Source organism: Pleurodeles waltl, chromosome 10, assembly GCF_031143425.1.
Source record: "Pleurodeles waltl isolate 20211129_DDA chromosome 10, aPleWal1.hap1.20221129, whole genome shotgun sequence".
Lineage (NCBI taxonomy): Eukaryota > Metazoa > Chordata > Amphibia > Caudata > Salamandridae > Pleurodeles > Pleurodeles waltl.
In genome coordinates this window covers 625,128,384-625,152,541 of record NC_090449.1, presented here as the reverse complement: position 1 = coordinate 625,152,541, position 24,158 = coordinate 625,128,384, and the positions used below count along the sequence as shown (strand labels likewise).

The window sequence follows — 24,158 nt, the reverse complement described above, 5'->3', positions numbered from 1 at the left end:
AAACAGGGCGCTAACTTCTGGCTGGAACAAACAGAGATAGGAGTGGGAAACTGAGAGCAGGCTCTGGCTGGAACAGGCAAGGACAGGACTGGAATACAGGGAGTTGGAATGAGTAGTAAACAGGACTGGGAAACAGAGAGCAGGTTCAGGCTGAAACAAGGCAGGAGCAGGGCAGAGAAACAGGGAGCAGGCTCTGGAAGAAACAAACAGGTACAAGGCTAAGAAGTATGGAGCAGACTCTGGCTGGAACAATCAGGAACAGGGCAGAGAAACAGGATCAAGCTGGAAGAGCACAGGGACAAAACTGGAACACCATCCGACAAGGGGTCTGTAACACAAAGGAATCGAACTCCAATGCACGACAGGGATCTTGAGGAAATGGCTGCTTATAAGCAGTTCCAAGCTGGGCTGCACAGGAGAGGTCTCAGGTGTGTGTAGTTTCAGACACTTGCAAGTCCTGGAGGAGAGGATCCGGTGAAAAGGAGCAAATGGATTTCTCCCATAGAAAACAATGGGAAACAGAATCCGGGTTTTCCTGACTACCAAGCTGTGCATTATGGGATTTGCAGTCCCAGGAAGCAAATGTAGTACTACACAAGTGTACCATGGAGAAAAGAGAAACAAACAGGAGTCAGCAAGGGACTCTAGATAAGTGTTTAAGGTGATTCCCAGGCTTCCAACAGTCCCCTTACAGAGCCCCCTAGAAATGGGACGACAGAGTCGTAACAAGCTCGTACTTTGTCCACCTTAATGCCAAACACCTGAATCCCATCTGTCCCCATAAAATCAGAGATTTTGACTTAAATGTTGGCATCTCCCTTACCTCTTTAAAAAGTGCGCAAATCGCCTCGTGGAGACAGGCAGGGCCCCCAGTCCAGCAGTTGGTGAGATCAAAGTAAAGCTCCTGGCTTAGCTGGCCAATATGTTAGAAGGAAATCTGTTAATAAAATAAGACAGATCAATTTGACAAAGTAATATAGGGTTAATCGATTTTCAGCTGGGAACAAAGGCAGTCTCAAAATGGAGGCCATGACTGAAGTTCAAAGTTCCAGTTCACAAGCAGTGGTATTTATACTGTAAAAAACACAAAAAACTATGGTCACAAGTTCAGTATTGACGTAAGCAAGAACAAGCAGTACAGATAAGATAATAGGGGAGAGGTACCTCTTAAAAAGAGCACACGCACGATTATTGGTCGCCTCAGGGGTGGGTAAGTAACATTGACGTCATTCAACATCTCTTTTTGCACGACAAGTGATTATATGTTACATGATGCTCACGGTAGCCCTGCCTTGTGCAAATGCTTATCTGACCCTTACACAGTTCTCCTCACCAAGATATGAATGACTTGTGGTTTTTAGGACCCTTGCGCTAAGGCAGGATACACCCTTTTGTTCTACCCTGTTCGTGCTAAGTGAAGATTTTGAAAGCGACAGTTGGTGCAGCTTTAAAGAAAAACTCAAATTCTAATGTGGCTTGGGCCTCTTGTGTGTTTCAGCACAGCTAACTTAACAATGCAGCATGTGTATGAGTTTCCTAAATAATAAGTGTTTGTTTGTCCTAAATATGACCTGCCTTTTCTATTGAACCCACAGTCTGTCTTTTTTTTTAGCAAGTCATGTATTAAGCCTTTCACTACTTACATTGGTGTACAACTATCCCTAGCCTAAAATGTTTGTATTGGGGTTTGGGAACTTATGTTTGTATGTATGTGATGTATATGATGTGTTCCTATTCGTCCTACATCATTCCCCCCTCTGGTTGATTATTCAACTACTTTTCCTACCTTCCCATCTACTAATGAAACTAGGAGAATCACCACATACCCACTACTCTGTCCCTCCCAATTTAGCTGTTATCCTTTTGCAACATGCTATTATTACCTGAAAAATAAGACACATCAAGAGCACCAACACGATCAAAGGCAAAAAGGCCTTGAACAACCCCGACATCCAGGACGGCACCCATTCGAACCAGCCGTCAAACCACCCATCAGGGGCACCCCCTTCATCGATCATTTTCTTTTGTAGATCATGCAATGTCTGAATGGCCCATTGTCCGCATCATTGGCCGGCACATAAGTACAACAGCCCATTCTAATCTTCTTACACACCCCTCCTTCCATGGCCATCATTAAATCAAGTACTTATCTGTGTTGCATTACCATCAGCCTAAGGGCTCGGAGTTCTTCCTTGATAGCATTGAACCCATCTTCGGTTGCATTTATGGTCTTCATCAATTCAAAGCGTGTGATCTACAGCCAGCGTGCAGTTGCTTTCGCCTAAATAAATGGTAGGATGCTACCAAAAAAGATTTGGGCATCATTAAATAGTCTATGTTTCTGTGGAACGTCTTTCCACACTGCAGTACCAAAATACTCAGCAGTTCTTTTTGTCCAGTAACGGTGAAGCAAGGTTGTTGGACAGCTCATGGGATGGTCATGTAACTGAGAGATGTCCACACCTGGTATCACCAGGGAGGGGGGGTGCAAATTCACTAAGGAGCAGAGGCCATTCCAGTTTGGGGTTTTTTGTATGTGGAGCCAGGCCCCACACATCCAGTAGTGATCCATCAGGCTGGAGGTGCTGCCCTTCATATCAGCATTGTAGGTGGTGATGTTGCAGTTGAGGGTACTCCCCACCTTCACTGACCCATTCCCTCTGAAACAAAGAGAAAACTGTGTTAATTTAATTGCTATTCTAGGGTGTATGGTAGTTCCTGTCCATGTATATCTCTGTATGTTCCCATCCCATATTTCCTGACATTGGCCTATTATCTTATTAAAACTTAGTGGACCTTGTGTGTCAGTGCCATTCCATAATGATATTGCCCTACATATGACTTTGGCCTCGGTATGCCATTTATCATGGGCAAATACTGATCCTGTGAACCTGTGTGTGCGCAATTAGGGGGCAGGGGTTTAGCTACATAGTTACTACATTCAGATGATGGGTAAGACCTTTCAAAAATACCTTGATGTAATACCCCTTTTTCCCAATCTGGGTGAGACCTTTTTTTGCCTTGCTTTCTTAATTTTTGATATCTCTTCCATTATCTCTTGTTTTCCTGTCAGGACTTGTAGGACTTCTGGGGTGGTGTCAAATCTAGTTGTGTTCACTAGTGCAGTAACAGGACTAAAGTGAGTTGGTTGTAGCTGTGCTCTCATTCTGCATAAAAATAGGTGCAGGAGACAATGTGTAATGTTTGGGGATACCTCTTTTGGGAGATGCAATCTATTTACTCCATCCTACCGGCTCTCACAGCTGAAATGGTGATATCTTGTATGGAGAAGATTGTAGCCACCCATGGTCTCATCGCTGAAGTTAAAACCGACAATGGCCTGCCTTTTCAGAGTCGAGAAATGGCTGAGTACTTTAAGAACACTGGCATTCAACATTGTCGGATCACGCCCCATTGGCCTCAAGCCAATGGGGAAGTAGAGCGTTTCATGAGGACCCTAAACAAAGTGATTGGCATCGCTCATACGAGTGGTCAGACTAGCGACTATGCCATTTATTCCTTTTTACGCAACTATCGCCAGACCCCTCCCTCTACTACTAACCGAGTTCCTGGACATGTAGTTCTCGGGCAGGTAATAGTTGATTCCATCCCACATCACTGGTGCTGGGTCCCGCCAACTCTAAACGGAGACCAAGTCTTTGAGTGACGGTTGGCAACCAACAACTATGCCAGTCGCAGGAGACGTGCTGTAAGCTCTGACCTCAAAGCTGGTGATAAAGTGCTGCTGAAAGAAATATCGTCTAGCAGTAAATTCTGAATGCCTTTTGGTACGGTTCCTTGGACTGTCATCCGTTGGAACGGATCCTCTGTTGTGGCACAGCGTGGAGCTGTTGTTGTCACCCGTAACATATCCCTATTCAAGAGATTCTGTCCTCCGGCCAGTGACGCTCAAAACCCAGGCTCCCCAATTCTGAATGACGATGTGGAGTCCATACATGGTGGAGATGCTGGTAGTGATCCCTGTTTGCCTGTCGCGGATGATACAGGGCAGGCCCCTGTCCATGATGACGTCTCCTGTAGAGACTCTATTCAGAGCCCTGTTCTCGTAAGGTCAAGTGCTACCAAATACAATTTGCGCAGCAACCCAACTTCTTCTATAAGGCTGCGTGACCATCTCGTTGATGGGTGACTTGTGTACGATTGTATGTGTTGTTTCTTCGTTTTAATTTTTTGGAGGAATGTAGTGTTGCGTACCAGTGATGTAACTGGTACTGGGACACTCCCATCAGTGGGGGTAAACTGGGTGTTTGTGTTCCCTTGCCAGACGTGTTTTTCCCTCTATGTTCTTGCCGCAATTGTTTTGGTTTTGCCCTGATGTCGTCAGGGCATATATAAAAATAAAGGAAGACAGGCGATACGGAGCGACTCAGGAGGTCGCGTACAAGCAATTACTCGCTGCTTCACCGCCCCGGTTAATTAAGCAACAAGAATAGAATGAGCACTGTGTCATCATTTGGTGTCTGGAGTATCGGAAGGTGCACAGTGGTCATGGCCTTGCCCTTGGAAGGACGAAACCTTAACTAGTCCCCGAATTCAAAAGGAGAAACCTTACTTATGTTAATAATCCTACCGCTGATGTTTATTTAGATCAGCCTGAGGGTTCACTAGGACCCCAGATTTCTGAAACTGGATGAGTAGTTGTGTGTCCTTCCCACTCGTACTTAATCACTGGAAAACCACTCTAAAAGCATTACCCATCCTCTGTTATATACTTGTTTAGGAGAACTGTGGATCTCTCTCCGAAGTTTCCGCCAATCGGAGCTCTCCAGTCACTATGCTCATCCCTCTTGATTGAGGAGCCCAATCAGACTTTCTTAACGGGTTAAATTGTCAAGCTTAGCCATCCAATCTTTCGAGAGGCTGTTTCTACACTAGGGCGTCCTTTGTACTGATTGGCTAATAGTCACGGCAGTTCGCCCAATCGGAGAATCTCAATGATGAATATTGAATTTCGGATGCCTGGGCGTGGGATGACGCAGCGGGTTTTCTTCTCGTACACTTTTCTGCGAGATCCTCCCAAGTTCTGATATACATATATTTGTGTGTAACTGAAGGAGACGTGTCATCTACGCCAGTCACGAACGCTGACGCCCAGCAGGACTTAAGTCGTGAGTGTAGTGTGTAAAGGGAAGGCGTGTTTATTGGTACCGCTCACGTACTTCAGCTGCGCGGTCACTCTTTACCCGACGAACAGTAATACTCTCCGGTGTGTTACCCATTGGCGAAGCGGGATTGATGCAGCACACTTGAACATCCGAGGCTAGATCTAAGAGGGGGACAGCAGCTGGCGGTTCTCGGTGGGATTTAAGATGCCGCAGCCCAAGTCTCGAAAGGTCGCCATTCTAGGCTACCGTTCCGTGGGTGAGTACAGCGCGCGTGGCCACAGCCCGGGAGGACGAGTTGGTTGGAGTCGGCTTGTGACGCAAGACGTGGCCGCTAGGCGGATTGTGACGCAAGGAATTGACAGGCGGATTGCGACACTGAGGGGGCCACAGGCCGATTCTAGTGTAGTGGGGTGGGCATGAGCCGCGTTCTGGTACACAGTGAAGCACCCCAAAATGCATTTGACAGTTTACGCCCAGTTGAGGTAGCGAAGTGGTTCTTTCCAGCTGTCACCGACGGTTGAGGTGTCAAAGCGGTTCCAGCTGTCACTGGTGTCTCCTCCCGCAGGCTGCCTCGAATTGCCTTTTCTGTGCACATTATTTTGCAAGCGGCAGCAGCGTGTTTTAGCCGCCCACGCGTTTACACCGACACGCGCTACCATCGCGTTGTAGTATGTCTTCTGTATAAAACCACACGTAAATGCCCCATCACGTAGAGAGATGGCCGTAACTGAGGTGAAGTAAATGGGTGAAGGGCGGCGTGCCCACTACTCTGGTACGTTTGTAAACGTAAGTCCTTGGGCCACAACACTGAAGCGTTTAGCTTCTGACTGACTTCCTCGTGTACCGGCCATCTCTCCTCACTTCCAGCCGCCGCCATGGGAGCCACCATTTTGCTTATTTCTTCGAAAGGAGGAGTGCTTGAGCATATCACCAAACAGTGAATGTTGGGGCACGAAATAGCAGTATTTTTCACATAAGAATTGCCTTTTTTCCCCCAAAGTTAGCGTTTGTCTAATTATGAAATGGATCTGTCCTGCGTTTGTTCATGGGCTCATGTCCCATTTAAAAAACGTTATTTCTTTTCTCTTCAACTATATGCCTCCACTAAGGGGGCATTAGTTGTATGGTGTAGTCAGGCACCAACGCAAATATATGTTTATGTGTGTGTATATATACACACACACATTATTAACTTTATACTATATTGCTCATATCGACAATTGGATTTGAAAAGAGCGGCATTTGCGAAAGAGGCAGGGAGCAATTTTGTCCACAGTGCATTTCTTTGTAACTTGCCACTTAAACTGTTTATTTTCAACCATACTTTGGGATTACACTTTACCATATGCACGATGTTCCTTTATTCATTACCTTAAATCCCTATTCTAAATTTGGTATAAATACTAAAGGGGGACGGGACGCCAAAGTCCATTATATGAATTGAAAATGTAACATTCATAGTATGGTCTCCATTTTGTCTCCATGGCAGTTGCTGTTATAGTTCCGTACCCTTACTTGATGTTATGTATTGAGTTTAAATAGTACAGATGATATCTACAACAAAGTTTTCCCATTGTACAACTCTATTTAAGTATACCGGTGGTATTTCTATAGTGCAAGCCTCGCAAAAAGGCTGCAAATTGCTGTACATGGTAAAAGAGCAGCCTAAAGTCAGTGAGTAATAGGAGAAAGCTGGGCTGTGGACTGTTAATGAATTGTGATGTACTGCTCTTTCAAGACTTTTCTAAAATGTAGTAGTTTTGGGGGTGGTCCTGATGGATACAGGGATGTTGTTCCAGATCATGGGTGCATAGATGGAGAAGGCCCGACTCTTTTTTTTTTTTTTTTTTTCCGGATTTCTTGGTCTGATGGTGTTCTAGATGCTGGTGTGCTGAGAACCACCAGAGAGGGTGAGCTTATCTGCAAGATAAGCAGGAGTGCTGGTCGTGATGGCTTTTTAAACAATGCCGCTGGTTTTGAAGATGGCACTGACTAGCTAGAGAAGCCAGTGACTTCTCATTGGGATGAGTGATGTGATTATTTTGCAATCAGTCCTGACATGAGATGTGCTGCTGCATATAGGATGTCCTTAAGTAACGCCAGTGTGGAGTCTAGGAGGCTATGCAGTAGGGCGTTACCTCTTCCCAGATGCAAGTATACAAGAGATGAACAGCAGTTCTAAAATAGATTCCTGGAATACATTTTCTCTTTCTGAAGAAGAGAGCTGGTATGAGCCTTTTTTGTTGTTGCTTTTGGCAGTCTGTTCCTTGAAAGTCAGGTAGGTGTGCAGCGTAAATGTAAGTGACTTGGCATTCAGTGAAAGTAGAAGTGCGAAGCAGTCAAGGTTCATGTCCTTGATCTAAGTTTGTACTGTATTCTGTTTGATGTGCTTAACACATAATAGGAATTCTGTCTAGTTTGGGTGGAGCTTTATGTTGGTGCTAGACATCCAGGTCTGGATTATGTTTAAGCGTTGGTTAAGGCGTTTGATGTCTGAAGCAGAGAAGACTTTCAAGTGGAGTTGTATATCATCGGAATTTCGGTCAATCTTGATGCTGCGATCTATGAGTAGAACTCACCACCAAGCATCTCCATATAAAGGTTGAAGATGACGTGAAAGTATTAAACCGTGGGGGACTCCACCAGTGATGAGGATCTTTTGTAACCTGGAGGTGGAAAGGTAGGAGGAGAACCAAAGAAGGACATTGCAGGTAAATTCCATTTGAGGCTGGTGTATAGGAGGGCGGGATGGTTGTGTTGATGGCAGCTATTTACAGCAGTATCAGGAGGCATGGAGCATCTTCATCTTTGGTCAAGAGGTCATCGTCTACGATGTATAAGGTAGCAGTCTCTTAAGGTAATAGGTCAATGTTTAATATAATTTATTTACAAAATATTGTCCCAAAAAATCCTCATTGCATTGAGGGATCTTACACACAAATACTTAAATCTTGGTTTGTGGCTGTGATACGTGTAGATTCCCACTTTTTGTGCAGTGATCAGATTAGCATGAAAAACATATTGGTATTGTTTTGCAAGGCTATGATTGACTAGGTTGTTGACCTTCAAGTAAGAGACTTTTGTTCCATTATAGGTTTGGCATTGGACCACAAAATAACAATGTGGGCAAATCACTTCGTTTTCACAAGCCTAAAATTTCACACCTGTGTAGTGTAAAATAAATATGTGGTGAAATTGATCATATTATTAGGTCTTTTGTTCCGGTTATTAAGTTATACCCCCTACTGATCTATTTAACCGTTCAGCTGTGCATAGTATAATGTGCTGTGTTGTTACTGTGGTCGGTGACTACATGTTCTCAACTGTCGTGATTGGAGGTCATTTGTCTCTGGTGTCCTGTGGCCTGTCCCACTACTGTACAAACTGGTCTGAGTAATTCCCTTCCACACTTGACTCTTAAGGTAGTGAGGACGAGCAGTTCAAGGCATCTCAGGGAGGCAGTGTGGGGGATGGGGTAGATACTCTGGACTTAAACAAGACACACACAGTATGCTAGTTTCCAACCTAATGCATTTCTTTTAAGAAAAACTGAAGTATGTTACTCATACTACAACTCAATATTATACAAAAGGAAAATGCATTACTACAAGGAATGTGTACTTACACATGCTACAGTGGTTTCTATACAGACAGAAACTTTATATTTTAAACACAGATGTGCAGTGGTGGTTTCCTGCATTCTTTGACTTGCAGGTCAGCCTGCCCCCCACCAAAATCTGATGATTCTCAGTGTTCTGTTCAGGCATTAGCATTACCTGAGGTGGATGGCTCTTAGGACCTCCAAGCGCCGGTTGGCAGTCTTCAACCACACAATGCAAGCAGCAACGACTTCAGCCCCCACTCCTCCTGTACATGTCAGGATGATGGAAACCGCAATGATAAAGGCACACTAATCGGACAAGTTCAGCACTTTTGGATGGGTGATTCCTTCTGGTCTAAGGAGCAGGGTTGTGGTCCTGAGGGTACATCAAAAGGCAGAGTCGTCTTATGTCCACTGATCTTCTTCATCTGTAGCAACCATTTGAGCATGTACATTGGAGAGTCACAGCTGATCTTGGAAAAACATTGAGGCCCGAAGCCTCTCGGGTGAATTCTGGAAACATTTTCCACTGTTGTCTACTTGTTTCTGACCACTTCTCTTTGGATTTGGAAGCGCATGTTTTCTTTCTTGGGCAGACAAGATGCTCCTTCTGACTCTCACAGCAGACAAGCTCCCAAGTAGGAGGCAGACTCGCAGCTCACTAGGATGATGCATAAGCTTGAAGTGATGTCCCCTTCCCTCTGGGAGACTGGCTGTGAGCGATACTTGCTCTGGATAACAGCAGCTTCCAGTACGCTGCAAAACACTTCCATCCGTAGTCAGTGAAGAATCCTTGAACTGGAATGAAGTATGAACGTTTTATTCCCACTTTTATGCACAATTTCTACACAAGTGGTTTGAATCCAGTATCTAAACTCCAGGAACGGATTTGATGTGGTTCCTTTTCACATTTTGTTTTTTGGCTGGCTGCAGAGTAGACAGTCTTTGTGTGAGATGATGGCTTTCCTAGTAGGCTTGCTTCCAGTAGGGGTACCCATAACATGAGCACAAAAAGTGCAAATCTGTGCACCTGGCTACTATCAGCTTTCCTGGATGGGCCAGCCAAGGGGAGGACCAGGTCCTCTCCAGAAACTTCTCTCTCTAAGAAGTGAATCTGCTGACTCGCCCGTCAATGATCCATACTTGGCCAAATGGCAGCACTGAGGAAATACTAATAGGCAATCCTCTGCTAAAACTAACCATAGAATTTCTAAAGGCAGCCCTATGTTCCGTGTCTGGGGATGCACCCTTCATTTGAGGGATGCAGGCAGTACACCTTCAGAGTCTGAGCAGCTGTATCCCAACCTCTGTTTTGTGCTGGGTAAAACCAAGGGAAATCCAAAATTGATCCCACTGGTTTCAGCGTTCACACACTTGCAAACATTATAGAGCCCTGCTAACATTCACCATACATACACATGCAGGGAGATCGGCATAAGATCTGGTCATGACACCTAAGCAGAACTTTACATAAGCAGGCCTGTAGTCCTCACACTCTTACCGTGGACAGGTAGAAAGGTCTATCTAATACTATGAATTCAAAAACTCTATTCTCTGACCACTGTTTACCGTACATGTTACTAATGACATGGGCAGTAGACTTGTCCACTAGAGAGTACACACTTCTATTTCTTCTTGACTTAAGAGCAAAGCCCTAGGTCTCGTGGGCAGTTTCTGGCCTATGCCTCACTATGCACACAGAAATTCATGCGTGCTGGGGCCAGAACAAAATCAGGGTACCCGTTTCAAATCCAGTCTGGTCATCAGGGCAGTGGTGCAAGCCAGTTTACCATGTAGGGGACATTCCCGTCCTGATTATACAGTACTGATTTTTCTTGAACACTGCCACCTTTTAAGGAATTCCCAAAATGTGGCAGCTACATTTGATTGTCTGATAGGTGGCTTTCACATTGGTGATTTTCTTTTTTAGAGCATTATCATAAAGGACTTGGGCTGAGAGAGAATCTTCAGGATAAGATTGTTTTTAGTGAAAAAGAACCAATGTGAGATCAGCTGATTATACCGTAGCTGCTCTCCATACAACCCTGGTAGGTTTTTAGTGTTAGAAGTACCTTGAATAAGCTTCACATTAAGATATTCATTATTGGTGTTGTAGTACATATCATGGAGCAAAACTACTTATAGTAGATAAGGCTGATCAAACCTTTCAAATACTAACAAAGCCATCTACACAAATGGGCCTAATTTAGTCAACTTTGCAAACAGTCAAATTAAGCAGCACTCCTGCATTGTATCAATCCTTTCTGTGATATCGCTTATCATAGACCTCTCTTTGTTTAAAACGTTCGGGAACATAATCCTGTGATTTGCAAAGAAAAAGCAATTCATCCTTTATTTTTGAGACCATTGATTACTCTTGACAGGACAGTAATGCAACTTTTTGGTCACATACTGTTTACACATTTAAAATTATGAAGCTTATGCTTCTAGTTCTGTAACATTTTTTTTTTATATTGGGTAACAGTTTTAACTGCTGTGTATCAGACACCTTATGGTTAAGCCCTGATTCTCATCTTGACCCCCCCCCCTTAACTTCCAAGCGTTGGAAACGTATTCAATCACTTCATAAGCCTCTGAATCACCCCTCCCCCATTACCAATAGAAATTGAAAAAATGATCTTGTGGGTATTTTTCTGGGGCTCTGAAACCGTGGAGCACACATTCTCTGTGATACAGATTTTATACTTGTAAAGTGCAGTCAGAAATGACGCCTTGTCCAGACTGTTCCACTCTGGTTTTATTTTCTCTAACACAAATTTACCATTTGAAAACTCGGGGAAGCAGGACAGCCTAAACCCAGCAAAAGTTGTGATTAAAATCATGAGTTGATTTTCTTATCCTTTATCTCTAAGTTCCCTGTGGCAGGATGAGGGGGATAGTCTGTATTACATGTTCCCTCACTCACTGTTCATGGCCCAAGCTTCTGCACGACTGACCAGACTCCAGCCTGTGCTTCCCATGTCCCTTAGCAGGTCAACCCTTTTCTGTAGCCAGAAATGTTTGGGCTCAGTATTGCCTTAAGTTTTGTGCACATGGGTCAGCAGTCCCACAAAGGACAATAAGGCAACACATCTAACTGTCTAACAAACCTGGGACCAGAACCCAGCCTCACTACACAACAGTAATTTTAGAGGAATGTTTACAAATGCTTTGAGGTTTGCTAGGAATAGAAACATTTTCACACTGAAATATGCACAGTCAAATGGGTAATGAGATCTGCCACGTCATATATTGGAAAAAGCTTTAATGATCTCAACTTATTTTTTTTTTGTTCATTCCTTCAGTCTTTTTTAACATGCAACACTGTCACCCATATGGGTATCTGGGCTCTGAGGTTGCTGCACCTGCATTAAAAAGCCAGGTCATGTGTTGCTTTCTGAAGTCTGCCAGGGAGAGTGCTCAGGGGTGTGAAATCTAATAAAATATCTTCTTGTCCATGGGGCAGGTTGCTTCTTAAATCTACTTGTCCTGTAAAATAATCTACTTGTCCCATTTGTGCCATGTAGTGCGGCCACAAATTATGGCAGCAATTATGTAAGAGCTCTGAATATAGTCTCTCTGATTATGCCAGGGCTACTACTATAGTAGGGCTTGAATACTTGCAGTTTCAATCCCTACAAAAGCAATTTCCTTATTTTGCCACCCCTCTATAGATCTACATACTGGTGCTAGAGGAAGCAGTACGCACTAGTTACAGGGCTGGAATGCCTTTGAGTCTGCAAACCTACTAACTTGCATGATTTAAGGATTTTCACCAGCTCTTCCCTAATCTTTTTCCATAATGAGAAAGTTAGGAAATTTACTCAAAACAATTGCAGATTTAGAAGTTCTTCCTTGGGAAGCTATTATCACAGACAAATCTACTGGCCCACTTGCTCATCAGGTCACCCCTTCTGGAAAATTAACAAAAATGGTGTTCTAATGAGTTGAAAAGTGGAGGGACAATTAATGATGCCTTTAAATCTTGTTCTTATGTCACATGCCTCTGTGTTCCCAGGCAGAGGTCAAAAGGCAGTTTGTCTTGCAATAAATTTTCGTTCTGAGTGTAGATTTCCATAACTTTATAAGCTGAATTGCTGACCTGCTGTTTAGAGTGTAAAATAAAAGGTTATGGGGTTTTAGGTTTTTCCTAACACACTTTTAAATGACTAAGTCAACTGTGCAAACATTTCAACATTTTTCAGTAGTTGTGAAAGCCTTTTTTTTTTTTTATACATTTGTTTGATGAAAAAAATATTTTAATAGGGTGAGAACAAATCAGAACACTTCACATGTTGCTGTGCAAAGGATATGTTTTCTGAAACCCATTTTTCGCAGAATGTTAATACACTACATAGTTTTATCAGTAAAGCTGCAAGTTAATGGAATGGTTTTTCGACTTTTCTTGGAAATTTACAGTGTGTAGATGACAATATGCTACCACATCGTGGTTTAGTAATATATTTATTAAAAGTGAGTGTTTAAACAAACTGAGAAACACTCCTTCACGGATGGCAATGCGGTTAGTAAACTGCAAGACGTCATGGGTCACGTGTATGTGACCCCTATATGTGGGCTAGATTCTTGTGATACATGCAGCAAATCTTAGTCTCCTTAAACAAGAGGGTTTTTTTGTACTGTAGAAATGCTGAGCTTACATATTTGAAGGTGCAATCCTATATGAGAATGAAGAAAAAGGCGACTCTGTAAACCGTGTGCCTGGGATCACACAATTTGAGATGTTTACTGGTCAAAGACACTAGAGTTAAGTTGAGTAAATTGAGTTACTCAACCTGCAGGTCTAGTAACATTTTCATGATTTTTCGAGGCCTGCTGTGCGATATAACATCTGTAGAGATGTACTGCTGGGAGATGCTCTGCTAACAAATACATTTTGCTCAGCTTTATCCCAACTTGGAAATAGTTAAATGCTGGATGGAAAGAGGCCAGCAATTCAGTTTGAAGGGAAGATGCACATTCTGCAGCACTCCTTCCTCTAGCACTCATAAGCACAGAATTCTTTACACACCATTGAGCAGAATTAAAAAAGTTTATCCTCATCATGAGGCAGTTTTTCCAATATTATTTGGGGCACCCATCTGTATAAAAACATTTACCACAGGGATCTACTGTAACTCATTTGTACTAGAAAACTAAACGGTGTGTTTAGCCAGTGTGATCTTGCAGTACCCCACCACAGAAATGGATAACCATATACCTTGATTATTTTAGGCTCAACAGAATGATTATGGCAGTTGTTGGAGAGGAACAGCGTGCCACATTGTGGTCAAGTATGCAATTTGGTCATTCAGTTAAATGTCCAGTGCTAAGTGTCCTTTTGTCATGATAAAGCCCACAGATGTGGGTGAAGCGTTGACTGGAAAGTGGTTGATACCCATTTATTGTATTTTTTATTTTATTTTTATTTATTTTTTTGCCCTGGAGCAGTGGTTCTTCGTGCTCAGAAGACCTCTGTGGGACCAAGAGGCCCACTCAGAAGGTATGCAGCTGTTTTACAAAATTGAATAATGTTAAAATTTAATAGTTTAAAATGAAGAATATACAAATAAAGAACCAAAATTGAAAATATGAAAACATTTTATATATTTGTGAATTACACAAACTATTTCAATATTTGAGTATTTGTGTGTACTTGTTTTTTGTATTTTTGTGTATTGTATTTGAGGTTCAAATCATAGAAATTGCTTAAGCCAGGGTTCCTCAGCTTCCATTAATGATTCATTGTGGGTCTCTAGATTCCAGTAATGATTCACTGGGTGTTCCCAGAAGTTGAAATGTTAAGAACTGCAGCACTGGAGTATTTTATGCACATTGTCTGTGTAGATAAGGTTTGTAACTTGTCGCAACTTGTTTTCTACGATCAGCACTAGAAAGTTTTTTCAACTGAGGGTTATTCGTTTTCTGCTTGAAATTTTCTATCAGGTGGAACGCAACTCCTTCAGAGGAAAGCTAAAACGTGGGCATCATTTTGGGATTAAAACTGTAATTAAATTCATCACAAATGTTTTTATTCTGTCCTTTTGTTCCTAATCTTTGTGGCTTCCACCTATTTTTGCAGTTGATGGGTGGAAACAGGTGTGAAACCCATAGGTGATCTCAAACAGCTACACATTTCTGAAAAGTAGACCTAATTCTGAATTCAGCAAGGTTTTATTTGTGTAGATCTGAGTTTTCCCTAAGAAACGTATTGTTGAAATACATATTGAAAAGGAGTTGGACTATAATAACTCTTTGTGATAGCATTTTCATCTGAACCTTTTTTTCCTTGTCAGATTTACAAAAGCAATATACTGTTACCTCCGACAGACCCTTCCTGTTGCAGGGATATCTATATAAAGTTTGTATGTTCTCCAAACACATACAATATAATAACTACTTGTGACAACATTATCAGCTGTAACTTTTTTTTGTCAGTGATAGACCCTTCTGGTTGCGCTGATACATAGTTTGTAGATTCTCCAGAAACACACAATACTAAGAGCTGTGCTGTGTCTTTAAAGCTATTTTTCATTTTGTATAGATTGTAAAGCAATTCATATGGTAAAATACATTGAATAAAAATGCCTGTACAAGGCAGAGGTATTGGAGAATACCCTGAACCTGGGAATGACGATGGGGGAAAAGATTTCCTGTTTGAAGGAGAAGTCAGCTTATGTTCTGTAATGATAGACTTTAACTGCATCTGATCTCCAGGATTAGGATGTGTTTTCCCAGGTCGAGTGGTGGTGTTCCCACGAAGAACCAGTTGAGGGAAAAGAATGCATGGGGGGGAGGGACCTTTACTAGTTCCCTCTATGTCTTCTGTGGACTGGTGCTTATGTTGTTGCAAATTTGTTGTATTGCCTTTGTGAAAGGGTAAATGCATGAGTGAGTCAGTGGATGGGCGAACTAATGCATGAGGGTAAATATGAGTGGCAAGGCATATATGATGTTTTGAATGTTTACAATCACTTGTCAGATTTGGGAGAGGGGAAAACCAGCTTTTAACAATCATGCAAGATGAACCGAGAGTTTGGAGGAAGGTAAAAAGCAAGTTTGGAAGCCCCTCTGGTGCTTTAACTAGATGTAAGCCCATTGCTGAAGAAAAGCAATAAATGAGATCCCATCAACTGTTAAATTATCTTCTCATGTTTTGATAAAATAACTTTTTTATTGACCTGGCTGACTTTTATCAAACATAATCAAAAATAAAGTTTTGCTCGGCAAGGCAATAGCAGCAGACCCGAAAGCTGACCTTCGAGCTGTAGGCCCAGCTGTGGTCCCAGGAGGTGAGATTCAAGCAGTTTAGACTACCAGTACCCCATGTTTAATTACATGGTTTGGTATTTTACCAGCTGGTTTTGCCAGTTGGATCAATAAAGCCTATTGGATAGAATGTAACGTTAGCCTTTGTTCTCTCAAAGGGGCAAATGTCTGTACCAGTTAACCCCAAATTGGGGTTATAATGGCAACATTCTAATTTTTGCAGGTAATTCATCTTGTCGTGTTACCAAGTGCTCTTTCGTGTAAGAATATATATTGGGTGCTTTAAGCATTTGTAGGTAACAACTGAAGTGCCATGAGTGTTTACTAACTAGAAGGGACCCCTGATGTCCTAACTCTACTGTCTTAAAATGCCCATGGCTTTAATAGTGTTAACTGTTTTGCTGAATTTGAAACTCTTTTTTTATTACAGGAGACTTGGCTCCAGAATTGCCCCTTGATTCCTAATTATATGGTCCTAGACATAACTGCTTTTCATAACCATCTTTCTCATTTGTCTGCTGACATAAGTTTGTGTTAAGGTGGCTATATTTGTTGAATTGGTGGTGGTGCTCAGCGGCTTTGCCGGATCGCTACTCTAACTCACAGGAAAGTGAGGTTGTCCGGTTATTACTGTTAAATCTGCATGTCTCTCCAAATCGTGTAGGAACCATTGAGTAGCCGGTAAACTGTTTAAATGGTGATCAGGCACTAGTATGCCTCTTATTCAGAGGTCACCTTAATGTTGGCAGGCAATTCTAACAAACTTTGTGTTGCCCGAATTTGATAACATTATGGAAGACATTCTATCTGATTTTAACGTTCGTTAAGCACAGTTCCAACAGGCTGAGGAATGGAAATATTGTTTCCTATCAGAGATGCTATAATTGGCTACGTCAGGTCTGCCCAATTGTGTTTTACTTTAGACAGACCAGCCGAGACTGCTTTTAGAAATGGTGTGCAGTGAATTCCGATTGACTCTATATGTCTGTGCCTTTATTTTAATTCAGTGATTTTGCTAGTTTTATTGTTAGAAAAATTGAGGGTTGTCATCATTGGCCCCTGCAGATATTAAGGCCCCTAGACCAGCACGTGTGCAACAGGCCAGCATTCATAATGGAGTATCCTCAGCAAATGGGCACTAGGTTTGGGTAGTCATTTGACTGCTCTCAAATAGATTGGGATGTGAAATGTGAAACTCTGGTGTCCTTCACACACTGAAGCGTTTGAGTGATTTTACACATTTATTTCAAGGGTTCTACCTTGTTTACCGATACCATGGCAGCTGTCTCTTCATGATAAAAATCCTCTGAATTATACGAATAAAAAAATCTTAATCATGATTTGAGAAGACTGGACTAGTTTTTGTTCACAGTTACGTTGTTATCCACCACCTGGACAAGCACGCCGCTGCCCTGCTGCTGGTTAATAGCCGAAAGGCATTGCTGTCTCGGCCTCAGCCCTAGAGCCTCTTGTTCGATCCTGCAGCCTGGGTGATTGCTGTTTCTATTGCCCACAAGGTCACCTGTTACCATGCGCTTTTCGCTATCACATTTTGCTTTACTTTGCCTTGGTCTTTAATTGTTTATTCCATGTTGTAACTGCTCGTTTTACCTGGCGTTTCCCACATTGTCTGAGCTATTACTATGCCCAATCTGTATTTGTTAGTCCACATTTGTAACTGCTTTTTTTTTCTTTTTTTTTTTTTTAAAGTCCATAATAGCAGTTACAATTATTTGCCCTGGTATTGCTCTCATTTTCGCTTTTGTCACTTTTCTGTAATTGTCAGTATTTTATTGTAATCTTTTGCATTGTTAATCGTTTTTCTGCCTACTTCTCACTGCCGCCTTTTCCTCCCGCCTCCCTACTAGCCCCTCCCAGGACTACTTATGGAGGCTGCTGTGCGCAGTAGGTGTGCCAAAGGCAAGCCCATCTGCACCCATCTGTGCTTGGAGCACAGCAAGCATCAGGAACCCAGAGGGCCACCTCTGCCCACCCTTCAGTACCCCACAGCGGAATTCCATGCTCTGGACCGCAGATGCCACAACATCTGCTGCATCGCCTCCCCTGATCAACCAAAGGTCCCTTCTCCTTCCAACGCTGCTGCTTCTGCTGCAACACAGAACTGCCCACCCACACAGGAACCCTTGCCACACCCACCCAGAAGACCGCAAACACACAAATTACTAAAGTGCAGTCTGCTCAATGCACAATCCCACTGCAAACACTCCATGGAAATCTGGGACACCATCACCACCATCTTCACTGACATGATCTTCATCACCGGGACCTGACTCAACCTCTCCTCAATCCTCAGCTTCGCCACCACAACACCTGACGGATACAAGATGATACACTAAGTCCTCGCAAACAAACTCTGGGGAGGCATCGCCATCACCCACAAGGAAAGTATCCAATGCATCGCCACCGAATATGAGTCCACACTAATCATAGAACGCCTCCACTTCCCACTCCTAACAGACGCCAAGATGACCATCAGAGGCACCCTCGCCTACAGACCCTTTGGACCTTGACCCGCATTCTGCAACGCCATCTCCTACTTCATCCCCTCCTAGCTATCGACTCCAAACACTACATACTACTTAGAGACCTCAACTTCCACCTTGCCGTCCTTGATGATGCCAACTCCACCAATATCCTGGACAGCATGAGCAATAGTGGCCTCACCCAACTAGTTACCGACCCCAATCCAGCAACAGTCAAGTACAGCCACATCACCAAACTCACCTGGACCGACCACGGTATGGTCCACTTCACAACCACTAGCTCCCAGGACACCCACCACCAAGCCCTGCAGCTCCTCTTGCCACAGCTGGACGAGGATGACCGAAACCCTGTGGACACATGCCCTCAACATCATCCAGCACGAAGCAATGTCGTTCCTGGAGCAGGCAGTGCAGAACCTATCCGACTGGATCACTAAATTTTGCAGACCTAGTTGCCCCTATGAATCCAGGAAATACCAACAAAGTCTCAACACAAGCTAGCTGGTATACCCCGGAACTGGGAACCATCAAGCACAACTGCAAACAACTAGAGAAGAAATGGCACACCACCAAAAAGCTCTCGGACAGAACTGCCTACAAATCAGCTGTCAACCAATACCACCAACCTATCGAGGAAACCAAAAAAGCAGCTCTCACGAACCTCATTGCAACAAGCGCTAATCACACAGGGAGGAACTCTTCAACAAAGTCTGGGAAATTCTCCTCCCCTTTAGCCACCAAGAATACTATTCGCTGTTCACAAGACGTCTGAGACACCCTGTTGAACAACTTCCACAGCAAGATAAGAGACTATCTACAACAATTTCGACCAACCCATGCTCACCTGCCACTCTATCACTATTTGTACCCTGCTCACCACACAGACAACCTCAATTATCATGTTCTCCATCCACTCTGGAGCACGCTCCCACCCCTTCACCAATTTTTCAACCTCGAGACATAGGAAATTGGCGCAGAACTCGCCAACATCCTTAAAGCCTCTATCACCATGGCGACCTTCTATGAACAGTAGAAACATGCTGAGGTCAGATCCCTCCTGAAGAAACCCTTCATAGACTGCAGCAAGCTCAAGAATTATCGCCCCATCTCACTGCTCCTGTACCTCATCAAAGTCCTTGAAGGCCTTGAACCACCAGCATACCGAACATCTGGAGAAAACACAACCTGCTCGACACCTCCCAATCTGGCTTCCAAGCCAGCCACAGCACTGGGCGCCTTGATCGCAGCCACCAGCGACATTACAACCCTCCTTGATCGCAGTGAGACAGCAGCCCTGATCCTTCTCGATCTATCAGCGGCTTTGAAAGCACCCAGGTTCCAAAGCCTGAGCTCCAGCTGATGCAGCAGCGGTCAGTGTTATGCCCGATGTTAAGTCAAGAGCTGCATTATCCACAAAGGGCAGCTCATAGACTGCGTCCTGTAGCAAACTCACCCCAGCGCGCATGTCTGTAATGAGCCCTCAGCGAGAACATCAACATATCAGCATCCAAAGAAAGTAAGCGCCGGGTAGAAAGACAAACATTTAGTGCACATTCAAAAAGGCACCATAGTCATTGAAGCACGGGCTGCACACAATCCAAAACTGGTCTGAATGACAGAGACCAGTTGCACTCCAGTTCTTCCAGGAGTGGTGCTCTGAAATACTGCATCATGCGTTCACGACAGTTGCACTGGTGGAAGCGCTTTCAGTCCTTCTTGTTGTGATGGGACAGCCATTGCGAATAAAAAAATAGCAAGATGTCACCTATTGTAGCCAAAGTAATTAGAAATCCCCTGAAAATACTCTAAAATATTGAGTGTATGGCTGAAGGTATTAAGCTAAATATAGAGAAAAGGGTATTAACGAAACCAGAGCCAATAGCCTTAAAGAAATTTACAACCCCAGTAGTACTAGACGCGCAAAAAATTCATCCTACAAGCTCACCAAAGTGTCTCGGACAGTTTGTATTTAAAAGGGACTGTATTTCTGCTTATGACCTCGCCACTTGGAGCGCATAGGTCTCGTGTGCAGATGTCTGCGCCGCATTATTATTATTATTTTTTAACAATAAAGCCTTTAGTCTTTTACATTAGAAGTAGCAATGTGAGACCAAATATCTGCTACTTTTGTCGGCGGTGTAGGGGGGAAAAAGAACATTACTGCAACAGGTAACACTTTGAGAGCCAGAAACGACTTAAGCAACTCCGGCCCGCATCAGCTCTCGCTGTTAAGGAGCACATGGCTTCCATTAGAGAGCACCTATAACGCAGGACTAATCAAGGGGACTGGAACTCCCTTCAGATAGCAAGCTAAATTCGCTGCCGAAGTGTTACACGCCCCCTTGCAAGGACAGCTGTCTACAAACCATTGAATGGCTCACAGAAGTCTTGCATTCACTGTCGCTGAAAAAGACCTCTTTCATGCCATTGAAACATTTGTGTGAAAAGGGAAGCTCCCACACCTCGTGTAAGTAACTATCTCCTAGCATTTTGTATCTGCCTGCTGCAATATTTCAAGGACGTGAATTGCAGTGTTGAAATAGGCAGATTAGCCACATGTATTAATCATTCAGCAAATGATATTTCAGCCACACTAAAAGGCAACTTTTCTAACTTCTCGATGTTTAGCATAACATAAGTTGCTTCCTTTTTTGGCCATTACTTCTTGTTGTATCAGATTGAATGCAGAAAATATATCCCTCGCGCTGACATGTTGCCAGGAAATGCAACCAGATTTCAGGGTCTCTAGTGTCCTACTCAGCTTGCATGATGGACCTTAGCTGACGCTGTCCATGTCTTAAAAATGACATGTCACTTTGTACAATGTCTATCGTAGATGAAACTGTGTTGTTTAAAGTGTATATGCGGTGGGACAAGGTGTTAATCCTATTTATCTACAATAGCCAAAGCTTTCTGTAACTTTTCCTGATCTGTTTGCCGTAACTGGACAGCAGCTTCTTGTTGAGAAAGTTTCCAAATTTCATTATAAACTGCGTATAAGACGTGCTTTTTTAACGTTGTCTTCTGGGGCCTAACAAGAAATCCTGAAGTCTGTGTTATTAGACAGGAGCCTGAGGTGTTCTTTAACATCATCTAGTGAGGAACCTTTTAACTATTGCTGGCATAATTTCCCTACGCTTTGTTGTTACTATACCCGAATGTTCTGATGACACATAGCGAGGGTCTGTTCTATTCATTCTAAAAACCCCTGTTGAGTTAACAAAACATGCATTCCAACCATTTGTGTCCACTTGCCACAATAACCACCCACCAGGACACAAAAGTGATGTGGTGTTCTATTTTGGACCCACCTATCGAGCTGATCTTCAGTTGCATTAATATATTTTTGCCATTTATAAAATTTAGCAGGGCCAGGTATACTGGGCAAATTCATATCCTTAATTTTCACCAAGCTTAAACAACGTTTCTGTTGTACTGTTTCATTTATAAATATCATTTGAAAAGGCATCAGGCATGCTCTAAATAAAGCTTCATTTCCCCTTATCTGTCAATTTCTAGTTACCCATACACTTTTTAAATCAGCCGACTTTAGTCAATATTCATAGCCTTCTATAGCCAACCAGGAAACAAAGGAATCAGAATAAATCATTTTTGTAACAGTTAATAAGATATGTTGTATTTCCATCACTAGCAATTTACAATAATACGACAAAATAAAATATGCTAACTTTTCAGAGTATGTTTTCGAACTCCCCATTGGCGGAGTTGAACATTGTTCCCAATGTGTGTAATTAAAAATAGTCTTTGGGGTACTTGCTCTGTGAATGTAATGATGTCCATAATAATTATAACAGAACATATCTCCATTCTTTTCTTTCGATTGATAAACATCTTCACTTTCAAATACAGTGAAATATTCTAATTCAGATAGGATAGAATCAACTGTTTTTACATCCCAATCATGAGAAACAGCTCCAGGTGTTATCACGTCATTCGTTGAAAGTTTAAATACATATGGAATTTGAATAACCTCCGTTGGGCCATATATATTGAAAGGTACTTTATCCCATACAATCACATCAGGATATGGTATGGCGTAAATGTTCACTAGGGACAAGTCTCTGCGGACCTTATGGGAGGAAAAATGTGGTTTTAGGACATCATCCATCAGTTCAACTGTAGAGCGTTCAGGAAGGTAATGACCTTGTATTAATAGGAAAAAGACAATGACAAACCCCATCCAAAGAAGGAAGGCAAGTATAGTTATAAGAGCCACAGATAGTTCCTTGGGAGAATGAAAGAGTTACTTTTGAGCCAGTTTATCAGCTTACATGCTAATGGCAAAAAATGGGGGTCAACAAGGAGTGATATGGCGCTCCTACCTCTATATATAAAGCCACATAAATATCATACTGTACGGTGCCAAATACTGGGGTTGCACCCTCCAAACACCCCTAAAAAAGTAACCCAATGTTACCTATAATAAAATAAACAGTATTAGCACACATACAAATAGTGTTATGATCTGTAAATATCAGAATAGTTATACACAAAATAATATAGACTCTCAAATAAAGGACATATATTAGTATAACAAAAGTTACAGTCACAAAGATTCCATCCAAAAAAATAAACTGTTTTTCATCTCGATCCAGGTAAACATAATCCGATTCCAAAAAATTATTCTTAAATGAGTATCTATCGTATCGTCCCCCTATCAGAATTGCATAAATTAAATCCCAAAAGTTCATCCAATTCCAAAGTAAGCGTAATCAGATTCACAGTTCAATCCTGAGTAAATGTCCATCCCATCGTCCCGCTGTCAACACGTGTTTCATCCTGGGAGTGCCCACGGATTTCTTCAGGACCTCCTACAACAGTATTGTACATGTATTCTTAAATTGTGTTATGTCATGACAGAAAATTTACATCATTATTTGAATATGTGTGTCGTGAGAACCCAAAAATTATCAATAAAATTCATTACACCCCATACTGTGTATTCTTTTGTGAATATTATAAAAGTAAATAAATATATTGTTATGAGTGACCAAAAACAATATTGTGATCAGGCAAACTGTCCAATGGTGTTCACACGTGACCCTCAACCTCCTACTAACCATCAATAACTCTTATATTAAATTGATATCATATTCCTACCTTAAACTACTTATTCCACTCGTATAATTGTTGGAATATCTCTTGTAATCTGTTATTATTATAAGGTCTCCTATTGACGTGAAATACAATATAAAAAACATTTACCAAAAAGGGCGCTTGCTAACATATTAATCGATGTCTACGGTTGGGTACTACTAGCGCTTACCGCTATTAAATAAGATGCCGTCGTCACGCGAGTACGCTGCTCCGACAAATGTCCATTATCTAGCAATCGCGGCGCCTCTGCTGCCCGCGTTAAATACTTAACTCTAATCTAGAAATAGAAGACGGACAACATCGTAAGAGCGTCCGTGTGTTTCCCAATAGAAATAAATAAAAGACTTCCGTCTTTGGCAAATTCGCCTTATTATGAAAACATAAATATCGGGGCTCCATATTATTTTAAAATTGCAAACTATCATTCTGATTACCAAATATTATATTATAGCCATCTAATAATTTCCATATTAGCAAAATGGGTTAATATAGCCCATCATTTTCTACAATCCCCGAATGAAATTATGCGATTATCGCTGTATT

General features: G+C 42.4%; 1 protein-coding gene across 1 annotated transcript in view; it reads left to right on the top strand.

Moving 5' to 3' along the window:
• The first annotated feature begins 4,994 nt into the window (after positions 1-4,994).
• Positions 4,995-24,158, top strand: part of RHEB (Ras homolog, mTORC1 binding) — a 172,618-nt gene continuing 153,454 nt past the window's right edge. The window contains exon 1 of the mRNA XM_069211096.1: positions 4,995-5,382. Within this exon, the coding sequence (XP_069067197.1) occupies positions 5,331-5,382 (52 nt within the window). The 5' untranslated portion in view covers positions 4,995-5,330. The remainder of the gene's footprint in view (positions 5,383-24,158) is intronic.